Source organism: Vulpes lagopus, chromosome 1 (genome assembly GCF_018345385.1).
Source record: "Vulpes lagopus strain Blue_001 chromosome 1, ASM1834538v1, whole genome shotgun sequence".
Classification (NCBI taxonomy): domain Eukaryota; kingdom Metazoa; phylum Chordata; class Mammalia; order Carnivora; family Canidae; genus Vulpes; species Vulpes lagopus.
Window position 1 is genome coordinate 118522464 of NC_054824.1, and position 16037 is coordinate 118538500.

At 43.0% G+C, this 16037-nt stretch overlaps 1 protein-coding gene across 5 annotated transcripts in view; it reads left to right on the forward strand.

Annotated features, from left to right (window-relative positions):
• Window positions 1-6421: 6421 nt before the first annotated feature.
• ENOSF1 (enolase superfamily member 1) overlaps window positions 6422-16037 on the forward strand; it is a 32812-nt gene continuing 23196 nt past the window's right edge. Inside the window, exons 1-2 of one of the 5 annotated variants that reach the window (XM_041756463.1) lie at window positions 9477-9598; window positions 14713-14821. In XM_041756463.1, the coding sequence (XP_041612397.1) occupies window positions 9515-9598; window positions 14713-14821 (193 nt within the window). In that variant the 5' untranslated portion in view covers window positions 9477-9514. Of the gene's footprint in view, window positions 6547-9475; window positions 9599-14712; window positions 14822-16037 lie in introns of those variants that run through there. The other 4 variants (XM_041756471.1, XM_041756490.1, XM_041756481.1 and 1 more) reach the window with 4 other exon arrangements.

Genomic DNA, 16037 nt, shown 5'->3' on the forward strand with positions numbered 1-16037 from the left:
CCCATTTATCTTTTCAGCCACTATTCATATTTTCTCATCAGTTTTTTTAAATTGGTATTTATAGCATATTATTCTGAATTTGTTCTTCCATTAGGAAAAAAGTGTTCAGTTATAACTCGAGCAGAGTTAAATCAGTTCTTTTTTTTTTTTTTCAATTCTTTATTAGAATGAGTTCAGTAATGATCTGATTTTATGTGTTTAATAATCCATGTCAGGTGAGTGACATTTTTACAAGTTCTTTTTTTTTTTTAATTATACCAGCAACTACAGTTAATGTATAAATCATACAGCAAAACCTAGGTTATTTGAGTGAAGCTATTCACAGTGAAGGATATAATATAAAAGACCACTTTTGGCCACAAGGGACTTAATTTTCTAAAAATGAAAAATATGTGAGCCTTACTTCTGTGTGTGTTTCACTCTTCTATTATAGGTATAATGAAAATAAAGTTATACTAAATTATGAATGGCCAATCTAAAGCATTTATTTTCAATAAGGTAATATTATTGTCTTTTACAATTATCTAAAATAATTAGCTTTGTTTTTCCCTAATGATTTCAGAATAGTACATTTAATGAACAAACACATCATTTAGTAAACGTATATTAAATGTTTTTATATGGTGTAGTATAGTTCCTCGGTTTAAGAATGTTTTTCTAGTTTGCTGTTTGCCTTTTAAGTTTGCATGTAATTTTTTCACATTTAAGTTGTACATTTGTATGTTGTAAAATCCCCTTTATTATTACTTAAAAAGTCTTTTGCATCCCAAGATTAAATATTCATCTTATCTATTAATATTTTATGCTTTTAAATTTTTATGTTTCTCTTAAATTATCTGGGTATAAATGTGACCTTTAAGGGTCTAGCATGATTTTGTCCTATATAGTTAATTTTTCCTGCACCATTTATTGGTTAATTCATTCCTATCCCATTACTTTGAGATCTTACTATGCACATATTTACACACATCTGTTTTCAATTAACTTGCCATTCTTCCCTCAACACTTGTAATTGTTAATCACTTGATAATGCATTTTAATAATTGAACAAGTTCTCTATGCTATTCCTTTTCTTCTTCTTCTTCTTTTTTTAAATTGGTATTCTGGCAAATTCTTGATGAAGTTTAGAGTTTATTTTTCATATTCCCGAAAAATTCAAGTGACATTTTGGTTAGGATTAGGTTGTGCTTATAATTTGCTAAGAATTAACATCTTTCAAATCAGTCTTCCTAGCCTGTTTATGACATATTTTTGTAAAATCCTTCTCTAAGACCTTTCTCTATGGAATTGGAAGCTGAGTCTCCTCTCATCTCCTTATACTTCTCTAAGGATGCCACCCCAATGCTGCTGGAGACCAGGTCCCCACTTTGTTATAAAAGAAACCAACTTGTGGGGTTGAGGAAGATTGTACCCCAATGGCATTTGTTTCCATTCAGCACTTCTCTAGCCCTTCTTCCCATTTTTCCTTTTATTTGTTTAAATGACATCAAGTTGATGGACGCCTGAGTGGCTCAGTGGTTCCCTGTTGGGGGGTGGCTTCAAGTCCTGCATCAGGGCTCCCCACAGGGAGCCTGCTTCTTCCTCTGCCTATGTCTCTGCCCCTCTCTGTCTCTTATGAATAAATAAATAAAATCTTTAAAAAAATGAGAAATAGGGGATCCCCAGGTGGCCCAGCAGTTTAGCACCTGCCTTCGGCCCAGGGCGTGATTCTGAAGTCCTGGGATCAAGTCCCACATCGTGCTCCCTGCGTGGAGTCTGCTTCTCCCTCTGCCTGTCTCTCTGCCCACCCACCCACCCCCCCGTCTCTGTCTGTCACGAATAAATTTAAAAAAAAAAGAAAAGAAATAAAAATAAGTAAATGACATCAAGTTGAGTTTCTGTCACCAGCAACCGCAGTCCTAATTGATGTTCAAATTGTCAAAAATGTCAATACAGAAAGGAATACTTATTAAAATAAGCAACACATGCCTGGCATTATCTATTTGCCCCTCCACATCCACTCTGCTGTACTTGTCACTGGACTCTCTCACTTTGGATTCTTGGTGGGGGTAAGCCAGTGAGGAGCTCTAGCAAAAGATGAGAGGAAATCTAAAAGGTCAAGGTATTTATTTCCTAATTTCCTCCTTTTGAGGTTGTGTTGCCTATGTCCTTCAACCATAAGTTCCTTTCAATATATATTTTCTCTCTTTTTGGGAAGTGATAACAGCTCCCATCCCTTATCTTTTCTGTCTTAGGGGTAGAGTGCTAATTTGGTGACTAAATTAATCCTGTGATTACCCTATCCTGCCTGCCTTTTGTAAATATCCTTGATTCATCTTAATTTGATGTGCTGTTTCCATTTGGGACCCTGATTGATACTCCTCATACACTAACTATCAGTAGAAAATAACAAACTATTACATCAAAGACAGTTTATATGAAATAGTAACATTTTTGGTAACAGTAAATTTTATTTTAGTGTAGTGTAAAATTACTGTAAGACCTTATTAACTGGAAAGAACATACTAAATCTTTTTTAATTGAGGTAAAATTAACACAACATTATATTTTAGATGTACAGAATATGATTTGGTACTTGTATATATTGTAAAATGGTCACAATAAATCTAGTAACAATTTTTTTTCTTCTGATGAGAACTTTGAAGATCTACTCTCTTAGCAACTCTCAGATATGCAGTATGGTGGTATTAATTGTCATTGCCAAGCTGTACATTCTGTCCTGCTGACTTATTTTTTTTTCTGACTTATTTTTATAAGTTTAAAAATGGAAGTTTATACCTTTTGACTCCCTCACCCATTTCCATCCCCCACCTCTGGCAACCACCAGTGTGTTTTCTGTATCTGTGAGGTTGATTTATTTGTGTTTTGGATTCCATATACAAGTAAAATCACACAGTATTTGTCTTTCTCTGACTGATTTCACTTAGCATAATGCCCTTAGGGCCCATCCATGTCTCAACTGGAAAAATTTCATTCCTTTCTTAAGACAGTAACATTCCATTATATATACACATTTTATTTATCCATTCATTCATTGATGGACACTTAAGTTGTTGCCACATCTTGGTTCTAAATGCTGTAATGACTGGGGATGTATATAACTTTTTGTGTTAATGCTTTCATTTTCTTCAAATAAATACCCAGAGGTATAATTGCTGAATTTTATGGTAGTTCTGTTTTTAATTTTTTGAGGAATGTCCATACTGTTTTCCACAGTGGCTGCACCAATTTACATTCCCACAGACTGTAAAAGGGTTCCCTTTTCTTCACATTCTTGCCAACACTTGTTACCTCTTGTCTTGTTGATAATAGCTATTTTATCAGGTGTAAGGTGATGTCTCATTGAGGTTTTGATTTGCATTTCCCTGATGATTGGTGATATTGAGCACATTTTCATATACTTGTTATCTGTAGCTTCTTTGGGAAAAATGACTATTCTGGTCTACTCTTTAAATTTGATTATTTATGGGTTTTGTTTTTTAAAGATTTTATTTATTTATTCATGAGAGAGAGAGAGAGAGAGGCAGAGACATAGGCAGAGGGAGAAACCGGCTCCATGCAGGCAGCCTGATGTGGGACTTGATCCTGGGCCGAAGGCAGGCGCTAAACCGCTGAGCCATCCAGGTGTCCCTTTTGTTTTGTTTTTAAGCTGTAGGATTTCTATGTTTTGGGTATTATTCTTTCATCAGATACATGACTTGCAAATATTTTTTCCATTCAATAGGTTGCCTTTTCATTTTGTTGATTCTTTTTTTTTTTTTTTTTTTAAGATTTTATTTATTTATTCTTGAGAGACAGAGAGAGAGAGAGGGAGAGGAGACACCAGCAGAGGGAGAATCAGGCTCCCTGCAAGAAGCCTGATGCGGGACTTGATCCTGAGGATCGCAGGATCAGGACCTGAGCTGAAGGCAGATGCCCAACCACTGAGCCATCTAGGAGCCCCTGTTGATTATTCTTGAATGAGCTCTGGTGTTAGTTCATAATCTTCCATTATCCTTTCAATATCTATAGTATCTGTATGGATACCTCCACTTTCATTCGTGATCTTGGTAATTTGTGTCTTCCCTTTTTTTTCTCCTTAGTCAAGCTTATGGTTGATCAGTTTTAGTGATTTTTCTCATAGAACCAGCATATTATTTCATCGATTTGCTCTACGTTGTGTGCATGTACGCATGTGTGCATGTGCATAAGTGTGTTTTATTTCATTGATCCCTGATCTTTACTAATCCATCCTTCTGGGTTTTATTTGCTTTGTTATTAATTTATTTATTTGTTTTTGTGGTATAGTTCCTCTTCTTTTTCTAGTTTTTTTTTTTTTTACGATGGAAGCTTAGATCATTGACTCAACATTTTTCCATCTGGTATCATTTCCCTTTTTTTTTTTTAAGATTTTATTTATTCATGAGAGACACAGAGAGAGAGAGAGAGAGGCGAGAGGCAGAGACACAGGCAGAAGGAGAGGTGGGCTCCCCACAAGAAGCCCATTGTGGGACTCGATCCCGGACCCTGGGATCACGCCGTGAGCCAAAAGCAGATACTCAACTGCTGAGCCACTTAGGGGTTCCTGGAGCATTGTCTTTTTTTTTTTTTTTTTTTGTAGTGTCTATTCTGCTTTCAATCCCATACAGTATTACAGTATTTTTTTTTTAAATCTCAGAAATACTAGCTTTCATTTTTTTTCTTTATATCTTTCATTCCTTTTTTCACTATGGTTACAATGTTCTCTACCATCTTGAAGGTTTTTATCTTGATATTGGGACTATTGGGTCTGTTTCTGTTGTACTTTCACCTGGATTGTCTGTTCCTACTTTTAAATATGCCCAATAATTTGATTGGGTACTAATCACTATAAATTACAGTTTTAGGTTGCTGAAATTTTTAAAATATTCTTTTAAATAATATTGAATTTTGATTTCATGCCATTTTCTACTCTGGCTGGTGGGGACAGGAATTATTCGAAGCCCTGTGCAACCTTAGGGACTGTTTTGTCTATTATTTACTTGGAATCATTGAATCCTTTCAAGCTAAGTCCTTTCATTAAAGCTCAGTCCAAAGCAGTCTTTAATCTTGGAAGATTTTTCCTCTGCCCTATTGAGGAATCTACCTAATGCTCCATGTATTACTGCCAGATCTTTTTTTTTTTTTTTTTATCAGGAACAGGTGCTATTCCTAATCCTGTGTAACCGCCAATAATTTTCTTCCCTGTTTTTCCTTGTGTCTCTCAAATTTTTCTCATTCATGTGCCTGTTAGTATTCAGCCAAAGATTAGAAGGGGTTCCTCTGTTCTCTACCTCCACATTGGCCTTGGGCTAATAAAAATAAACACTAATTTTTGTCTCTTCAGCTCAGTAACACTGCAGCACTCTTTTGGGGGCCTGCCTCCTCCCCCTTCCCCTTCGCTGCCTTTGCACTATAGTCTGTAGACCGTGATTTGGTACAATTGTAGGGTGCATTGTTTCCCTAGTCTTGGAGATGATGAGTATGGTCTCCCTATGGTCCATTGCCTGAAGTCCTTTCTTCCAAATATTTGAGCTGGTTTTCTAGCCATCTAAGATGGTAGTATAAATCCTGTCCTTGTTATTTTATTTTCACTAGAAAGAGCAGGGCTATTATAGTGGGTTTTTTGGTTTTTGTTTTTAGGGTCATTAAATTAGAGGGCAACATTTGGAATAGCAGGGTAGGCCTGTCCTAGTATAGTAAGCTGATAACAGTACTAACAGTTTTCCAAACAAAGTTCACAGTTTGCCCTGGGTGAGTCCTGGATAGAATCCAGGGGCTAGTGAGGAAAGCAAGCAGATCCTAAAGTAAACCCAGATTACCACAGGAAAACAGAAAATGGATTAGTTTATTCTGATATTTACCTCTGGGATCCAGCCCTGAACATGACTCTGAAAGCTCAGAAGGAACACGAGCCACCTCACCTAGAAGAAAAACTACTTATATACCTGTGCTGCCACATGCCCCCCTCTTCCACAATCACCAGAGACAGGACTTCAAATATTAGCTTCACAAAAAGGTAAAATGTGATTCTCAATAATAAATACTAACAGGCAGGGGATCCCTGGGTGGCTCAGCGGTTTGGCCCCTGCCTTTGGCCCAGGGCGCGATCCTGGAGACCTGGGATCTAGTCCCACATCAGGCTCCCTGCATGGAGCCTGTTCCTCCCTCTGCCTGTGTCTCTGCCTCTCTGTCTCTCATAAATAAAATATTTTTTAAAAAAATAAGTATTATATTAGCACCATAAAAGAAATTAACCAAGAACTAACACTTGAGGAATCAAACTTAATGGAGGAAACAAATGAAAACTTTGTTTTGAGAAGCTATGGCATCCCATTTTTTTCAAAAAGGGTGAAGGTACACTGATCTCCTCATCTGTGGTTTTGGTTTTGCTTTCCCTGATTTCAGTCACCTGTGGTCAGCCTGCTGACCAGAAGCATTCTTCCCGATGAATCCACAGGTCAATAGCCTAACATACTGCGAAAATGCCTAGTCATCCAAATTATTTCACACCATGTAGACATTTTCTCTCACGGCATCACAAGAAGGGTGAGTACAGTAAAGATATTTTGAGAGACCATGTTCACATAACTTTAATGTATTGATATAATTCTAGTATTAATCTCTTACTGTGCCTAATTTGTAAGTTAAACTTTATCATAGGTATGTATGTATAGAAGAAAACATAGTATATATAAGGTTTGGTGTGGTTTCAGTCATCCATTTGTGGGGGGATCTTGGAATGTGTTCCCTGATGGTAAGAGGGGACAACTGTACTATGAGAAAGAAAATTTGGAACTTTAAAAGGGAAGAAAAATAATCCAACACTAAAGGACAAAAGTTGGGGTGAGTAAAAGAACACAGTTGGAGATCAAATCTAAGTTGGAATATTAAGCTAAGGAATATATCCAGAATTCAGTACAAAAGAATAGAGTCCAAAAGTTTTTTTTTTTTTTTAAGTATGGATAATAGATTCAGAAGTTCAGTATCAGGCCAATTAAATTCCAGATGAAGAAAAAAAAGATTGGGGACACCTGGTTGGCTCAGTGGTTGAGTGTCTGCCTTTGACTCAGGTCGTGATCCCCAGGTCCTGGAATCAAGATTGGGCTCACTATAGGGAGCCTGCTTCTCCCTCTGCCTATGTCTCTGCCTCTTTCTGTCTGTGTGTGTCTCATGAATGAATAAATAAAATCTTTTTTAGAAAAGAGGAAGAAGGGATCCCTGGGTGGTGCAGCGGTTTGGCACCTGCCTTTGGCCCAGGGCACGATCCTGGAGACTCGGGATCGAATCCCACGTCAGGCTCCTGGTCCATGGAGCCTGCTTCTCCCTCTGGCTGTGTCTCTGCCTCTCTCTCTCTCTCACTGTGTGCCTATCATAAATAAATAAAATAAAATTTAAAAAAAAAAAAAAAAAAAAGAAAAGAGGAAGAACTATTAAAATAGAGAAAATTCTTCCAGAGAACTGTATTGCTTCTGGTTGAAAGGATCCCTCAGTTGCAGAACATAATTTTCAAATTAATCCTCAACATAAGTAGTGGTGTGTGTATATATATATATATATATATATATATATATATATATGTGTATATATATATATATATGAAGATTTTATTATTTATTTATTCATGAGAGAGAGAGTGGCAAAGACACAGGCAGAGGGAAAAGCAGGCTCCTGGCAGGGAGCCAGATGCTGGACTTGATCCCGGATCCCAGGATCACACCCTGAGCTGAAGACAGATGCTCAACTGATGAGCCACACAGGAGTCCCAAATAGTGATATTTTAAAGCCACAAAGAGAAAACCCAAACATTTCCTAGAGAGGGGAAAACCCCAGCTTATTTTTTAAAGAATGGGACTCAGGGGCCCCTAGGAGGCTGTTGGTTAAGCATTGGACTCTGGATTTCAGCTCAGGTCATGATCTCAGGATTGTGAGATGGAGCTTCATGTCAGACTCCACACTGGGCATGGAGTGTGCTTAAGAGAATCCCACACCCTCCCTCCCACACCCCTGTCTTCTGGAGAAAAAAAAAATGGTACTTTAACACTAAAGTATTAGTTTGAACTAAGACTTTTATATAGTAAAACCAACATTCAAATAGAAAAAAGACATCTTCAGAATACAAAGTACTTAGAATTTATTAACCAAGCTATAGACCCATTTTGAAAAAAATTGAGCATATATTCCAGCCACACACACACATACACACACAGGTGGGTAGAGCAGGACAGGGAAAAAGACTTTTATATTAACATTTGGATTTCAGACTTCTGTGGGAAAATGAAAACTGGAGCTGACTGGCTACTTCTTTCAGACAGCAAAGGCCCTTAGCTGCAGTCATAGTGCCCTGTTGCTTCACTCCCTCCTATTTGCCGTGGGGGCCCACCCAGCCTCAGTAGGCATTTGAGTTGACCCAGATCTGCAGCCTTAAGCCAAAGGAATTCATCCAGCAGGGTTATATGCATCCTTGGGGAGCAGAGGTGATGTGAGCATCCCTGAAGATGTCCCTGCCCTACCCACAGAGACACAAATTGATAGAATAACAGCTACAGCAGTGCTTCCCAAACATTTCATTCTTCAAAGCCTTCCCCACAAGATATAAAAGGGGGTGTGCTGCACCTGAAAGCAAAGGATCAGTGTGCCTCCTTAGCTTTTACCATGTTCCCTCTTAGAGTCCCAGTCCAGAGGACAGAGCCCAGGATTTGCAGCCAGAACACTCTACCATTTAACCTAACTAGCTGTGTGGCCTCACTTAACCTAATTTCTTTGAGTCCCATTTCTTCACGAGTAAAATGGAAATGACCTTGCAGAGCTGGACGGTAGGAGGTAACGTATTTAAACGTACTAAATTGCAGGTAACTGCATCAGAAGGGGTGTAATATATGATGACTTGTTTCTTAATTTATCAGGTAGCAACCTGGGGCTGAGGTCACTTAAAGAAAGACATCTAAGATTTAAAAAAAAAAAAAAAATTTATTCATGAGAGAGAGGCAGAGTCACAGGCAGAGGGAGAAGCAGGCTCCCTGCAGGGAGCCCGAGGGGAGTCTGGATCCCAGGACCCCGGGATCACACCCTGAGCCAAAGGCAGACGCTCAACCACTGAGCCACCGGGCGTCCCACACCTAAGATTTTATAGCGTCTCCCGGGGCTGCACCCCTATGACCGCTGCCTCAGGTCAAGCCTGGAGCTCGTGGCCCAACTGTGGCTCCAGGCGATCAAACTGTAGTCAGACCCTGCTCCTTCCTCTCGGGCGCCGCTCCCGGACGGTTACTTCCAGGAGTTTCCAGGCCGGGCGCAGCGCCCGGGCGCCGACGCCGCGCGGAACGCCCCCCCCCCCCCCCCCCCCCCCCCCCCGGTCTCGGTGCACCGCGGCCCCGAGCGAGTCGGCGCGGGGGCGGGGCGGGGAGCCGGCCGCCCCGCCCCTCGGTGCGCCCGCGCAGCCAATCAGCGCCCGCGGAGGCGGGCTCCGCCCCTCCCGCCGCTCGCGGGGCCCCGCGGGCAGCTCCGGGCGCGCAGAGACATGGTGCGGGGCAGGATCTGCAGCCTGTCGGTGCGCGACGTGCGCTTCCCCACGTCGCTGGGCGGCCACGGCTCGGACGCCATGGTAAGCGCTGAGCCGCCCCGGGCGCCCTGGTCGGCGCGGGGAGCCCGGCGGGTCGCGCAGGTTCCCGGCTTTGGACTGCCGCTCTTGCAGCGGGGGAGGCCGAGAAGGGGGATCCAAGGAACCAGAAACTCTCCGCCCTCCTGGGCTTGCTTTCTTTCTGTTCTTCGTTTTCTCCTTGTTGACGTTAACATTTCCTGTTGTTAATTTACGAAATGCATTTTGCTGTAATTGGCAGAATGAGTAATACGCAGCAACAGCGAAATGCTCTTGTTGGACCCCCAACCACGCCACCCCAGGGATCCCGACCGCCTCTGCACTGACTCCTTGGTGGGGTTCGTGGCGGTGGGCTGCCCCCTCCGCACCTCGCTGAGTGACCGACCTAGAGAAGACGCCAACCTCCCTGGGCATTTGGGCCCATCTGTGAAATGGAGTCACACTGCCGTTGGGCACGGGAGGGGAGCTCTCGTGAAATTGCCTGAAAACGTTGCTAGAAAGGATTTGTCACTGTAGAGAGGCAAATGCCGGCCAGCCTCGGGAGATGCGGCCAAGGCACGGAGCCTTCTGAATACTGAAGGGTGTGTTTGCTTATCGACCGTGGGGGGCCACCCCCCATCCCTACCACGGTCTAGTGCAGTGGCCCCCAAATCTAGGAAGGAGTTCTGCCCTGGGTCTCCCCGAGGGCCGTCACCCACTGGATCCTCACTGCCCCTCTCAGTCCACCAGGGAGACAGACTTACAAGGGTCTGTAATGGATGTATGAACAAATGCTGGGAAGTGAAAAGCATCCATGTTAGGATATGGTTACGGGTACCTGTGCGGAGAGCGGGGAATGCATACCAGAGGCCTCTGATTCGCCTTCTCTTGGTTGGCTAAGTGGGTGGAGGACACACAGATATCATTACATTACCTATACTCTTTGTGTACTTGAAATAGATGTTTTTAAGATTTTATTTATTTATTTGAGAGAGAGGGATAGAGAGCACAAGCAGGGTGAATGGCAGAGGGAGAGGGAGGAGCAGGTTCCCCGCTGAGCAGGGAGCCTGATGCAGGGCTCCCTCCCCAGACCTTGGGATCAGGACCTGAGCAGAAGGCAGCCGCTCAAGGGACTGAGCCACCCAGGCGCCCCTTGAAATATTAAAAAAAAAAAAAAAAAAAAGGCTCGTAAAAAAAGGCTGACTAAACAAAGCTATTACATTTGAAAGTATGTCCTTTATCCTAAGATTAAATTATTCGCGATTTTTAAAATCTTCGTGTTCCTTCTTGTATTATGTTAAATGACTTAAAAAAAAAAACAACTCCCAGTTGGCAATCCTTTGTGGATCTGCAAATAAATGTTTGGGATTTCACCGGCTTGTAAAATTCAAACACCTGACCTAATGCAACCACTTTGCCCTTCTGACGTGTCGCAGCTATAGGTAAGCCACTTAATCTCTCTTCAGCTTTGGTTTTATCAGTAACATGGGCATAATAATATCTGCTTCAAGGATTAAATGAGATGCCTGTAAAGTGCCTGACACAGAGAAAGCCATCAAAAAATATTGGCCATAATTACTTATTACATATGAGGAAACGGAAGTCGAAGAGGCTCTGGTCTACATTTTCCTCTGCTTTGAATTTGTGAAGTGTTAAAGTAGCCTGGCTTTTAAGTAGAATAATTTAAGAAATGGAACTTGTTTCTGATCCTTGAGTCGTTTATGACCTCAGGATCAGGAGAGGTCATCTGATAACCTGTATCGCACACTCATAAATACTTATATTTATATCTTCCAGAGATACGGGGTATGTTGTGTGCCGATTCTCATGTGCTTTCTAAATAGAAGGTGCGACTTTGCAGTTCTTGGTCGTGTTGCTTCCCGAGCCCTCCTGGCGTGCTGAACTCAGCAGTTCAGCTCTGTTCAGCACTTAGCAGCAGCGTGAGCCTTCCTGATCAGAAGCAGGATATTTTCATGAAAGAGTCCTGAAACTGTCCCTAAATCTGTTAAAGGATTCCAGTTGTGATTTTTTTTTTTTATCGGCCTTTTAGGAAATGGGAGTTCTCAGACCCTCATTGTACTTACACTTTGCTTGCTTGTCGAGGCACTCATCAAAGTTCCAGACAACTCCAGGGCTGTGGGCTCACAGCCCAGCTTACCCCCCCCCCACCTCCTCCACCTCCCCCACCACTTGCCAGCTGTACTTTTCCTCTCCTTTCCTCATTGTCTGCTGAGCTCCTGGGAGTGGCTGTGCTCCGGGACCACTATCCCTCCTCCAGCTTCCATTCCTGCACCCCCAGAAGTTAGAGGGGTGCCCACTACATCACCGAGAAGATTGGAGACAAAGGCACCATGGGCCCCATCTCCACTCATCGGTCTCCAAAACAGCCCTCTTTTCTTCCCCTTTATTCTGTGAGTCCTGTCAAATCTCTTCTGCTGTGTCCCACCCTCCTGACTGCCGAGCCCACCCTCACCCTGTCCCCATCCCTTCCATCTCCAGTGTTTTCTTCCTCCATTTCTTTTCCTGGCGATTCTGTGTCTATCCCATCTAGACAAGGATTCCCACTTTGGAATCACCTTTCCTTGACCCTAACCTCTCTTCTTCCTTCTGTGTCTGCTCCTTCCCCACCAAACTCTAAATTACTGGTTCATCCCTGTTGCCTCCGACCTTTACACTTACTTCCTCCTTCATATGAAATCACCTTCTGTCTCCTTCTTTGTCTTGGGATTGACTTTGTTATTTCTACTCCCAGGGTCCTTTCTCCTATTTTGGGTGTCACATTATCTGCTGCCACCTCTTTCTGCTCTCACTCTGCATCCTGGCTGATGCCACTGCTTCCTATACTGGCCCCCTTCTTTCCTCGTTGAAGGCCTCAAGGGCCCTCCTGTCTCATTGTCCACTCCCAGTAAGACCCCTTCTGTGTGCACAGCTTCAGTGCCCACTTGTATGCCAGTGATTCCCAGATCTCATTTCTGGATCTTCCCTCTCAAGAACCCAGTGGCCAAACCAGGGTGTCACCAACCCTTAATACACTCCAGTCTTTCCCATTTCTGTCTCTTCACTGCCACGGTCACCTAAGTTATCCTTCCGTCCCAGGTCCTTCATGCCCTCTCCCACTGCTGGAAAGTTCCCCATCCTCAACCAACCGACCAGCTCACATTCTGTTTTCATCATAAAGCCTCCTGCAACTTCAAGTGCATCCAGCACTCTGCCGGCCTCCCACAGTTTGTATCTCTCCGAGAGACTTACTGTGTTCTCGTGTTATTAGAGTTTCTGTAACCATGGCTTCTACACTATAACTTTCTGAAGGGCAGATGTGTCTGTGTCACCTCAGCAAACTGTACAGTCTCTGATACACAGCTGGTGCTCAGCAACCCTTCACACCGAATGCCCTCCACAAGGCTTTGATGCCAGACAGAGGCCTCCTGTCTACCATGTGTGCCTCCCCTTCCCTGAACACAAGGGTTTAAGTTCTGCCTCTTTAAACTCAGTTTCCTTATCTGTCAGATAGGGATAATAGTACCTACATTTAATATTGTTGTGAGGATTAAATTCATTCGAGTCACTTTTCAAATAGTGTGCCAGAACAACAAATATTGTGTAGTAATCAGAATAATAACAATAAAACCAGTAATTGGTTATCATCACCCTATGCAAAATTCATCAAAGTTGCATCCTCCATTCCTTACTGATGCATTCAGACCTTGTGCCTGGCCTTCGGCGCTCTCCATCACCTGCCCCACACTACCTATATCTATCCAGTCTTGTCTTCATTCTCTTGCCACCGGGGGCCTTTTCACTTCTGTCTCACAAGGCGCGGGGATTTTTTTTTTTTTTTTTTTTTTTTTTTATGAAGAGAGGCATTTGCCTTTCTTTTTTTTTTTTTTTTAATTTTTATTTATTTATGATAGTCACAGAGAGATAGAGAGAGGCAGAGACACAGGCAGAGGGAGAAGCAGGCTCCATGCACCGGGAGCCCGATGTGGGATTCGATCCCGGGTCTCCAGGATCGCGCCCTGGGCCAAAGGCAGGCGCCAAACCGCTGCGCCACCCAGGGATCCCCAAGGCGCGGGATTTTGATCCTGTTCTCCCTTGCCCCGTGCCTTCCCTTGTCCCTTTGCCCATCCAAGTGGCTTAGTCCCCTTCTTCCTCTTTGCTTCCTCTTTGCTCTTCTGTGGTACTTGACTGACCACATAGTCACGCATGACCTTGCACTGTCATAGCAATTGTCCTCACTTGGTTCTTGCATGTTGGATTCTTCTCCCCACTCTGAGAAGTCTCTAGAGACAGATTGGTTTTCCACTTCTGCATCCCTCATATCAACAGGTAGTGTTGAGTTTCATAGTAGTCGCTCAGTAAACACTTTGCAAAATACCATATGATAGTAGAAAGTGAAGGGGCACCTGGGTGGCTCAGTCAGTTAAGCGTCTGCCTTTGGGCTCAGGTGGTGAACCCAGAGTCAGAGTCCTGGGATCGAGCCGCACATCCTACCCTACATCCTGCCTCTCAGCAGTGGGCTCCCTACTTAGCAGGGAGTCTGCTTCTCCCTCTGCCTCTGCCCCTCACCCTGCTCCTTTTCGCTCACTCTCTCAAATAAATAAAATATTTTTTTAAAGGAAAGTTAAAAAAGAGAACAAAACCAAAAGTGGGCTACTTTGTCTTGAGGTTTTAATACTTTGTTTTCCCCCACTGACCTCCTCTGAACCAGCGCTATTATCCTTTCAGCCCTGCTACAGGCTGCAGCGGAGATAAGTCTAATTTTCAGTGAGGCTTTCTGAAGCCTTGGCTGCTTCCACTGGAGGCTGCTTGTGAATACAGCTCTGTGCAGAGACCTGGCAGAGGTAGCTTGGGCAAAAACTCCTGGATTAAAATCTTAGCTGATCATCAGAGGAGGCATAATTACAAACTGTCACTAAAAATGTACACATTGCCCTTGTTTAAAAAAAAAATCCCTTAGGAAGACTTTCCCCTTTGTTCATTCAGAACTCCTCCATTTCCTTTGGGGTTACACCAAGGCTTCCTTCTGACTGGAGCTCTTCTTGTATATCCCCTGTTGTGTTTTCTAATCGGATGTGATGTCCTGAGGTACACCTTTGGATTTCTCACGTTTGCATGGTGGGGTGGGCACATTTTTCCTGTAGCACACAGACCCTGACTACTCGGCTGCCTATGTCGTCTTAGAGACTGATGCTGAAGATGGGCTCAAGGGGTATGGAATTACCTTCACTCTGGGAAAAGGCACAGAAGTTGGTGAGTTGAGCATCCTTGTAAGGTTCCAGAATGCTTAATTTTCACTTAGATTCCAGCTGTGACCATACTTTTCTCTGTATTTACTCCGCTCAGGGTGAGTAAAAACAATGTTTTGTGGTTATTTGTTTCACTGGAAGAAATGAAAAGGTGGCTGAACTCGGTCCGCATCCTTGCAGTGGTTAGACTGCAAAAGTATCTGGGAATCTGGGCCTGTTTCTCTGTCTGAGAGAGGCAGGCGGATGAGGGACATGACAGGGATAGATGGGCACATGTGTGGCATGACTTATTGTGATGTGCACAGTGAGATCTTCAAAGTACTTCACACCCAGCAGTTTCAGGTTCACTGCTCTTCTTGGCGTAAGGGCCTCTGGCTGTCCAGTTTCAGAGCTGTCATCTGGGCAAAGCATGTTGTGCAGAAGGCACATTGAGCTGTGAGTGAAGCCCTCTTAGAGTTGGTGAGAGCTCAGTGGTGGTCTTGAAGCTCCTCATTTTTTAAAGATAAGGAACATGAGGCCCAGACAGCTGCTCAGCTAGCCATTGCCTGAAGTGCTTTCTTCCCATAATATTTAAACACAGATTATCTGTTTGATTTTTGTTTTGAAATACATAGTCCATTCACAAGGTTCAAAATTCAAGAAATACAAAAAGGTGACCTTTGCCAGATCAGTTTCAATGGATCATTAGGGTCTGAAGCCAAATGATGACAGTTGGAAGAAGGAAGGAAACAGATTACCTTTGGTAGTGATGCGGTGCCTCTCCCATGGATATCTGCATTGTTGGCTCTCCCTTAGATGTAAAATATGAATCTTGCCCCACTGAAAGATTTTAATATTATCAAGGAGAGGAAAGCTGTGTGTATGTATGTGTGTATAAGAACAGGGAATGTTTCTTGCATTTTAAGTGGAGACCACCAGGATGGCCAGGTTCCATTCTTCACAGGGCTGTCATTCAGTTGTGCTCTCAGCCAGTTCCATAGCAGACTTCTCCCAAGTGCTCCCATGTGTCAGGCACTGGAGAAATAATTTTAATAACAGAGACAGAAAGGAGACAGAGTCCCTCATATACAGAGAAGAAATGAATAAACTCAGGGACACAGACATAAAAGAAATGATCATACAGTGTGAGAAGGACAGTTTTTAAAAAGCTGGTACAGGGAATCCCTGTGGCGCAGCAGTTTAGCGCCTGCCTTTGGCCCAGGGCGCAATCCTGGAGACCT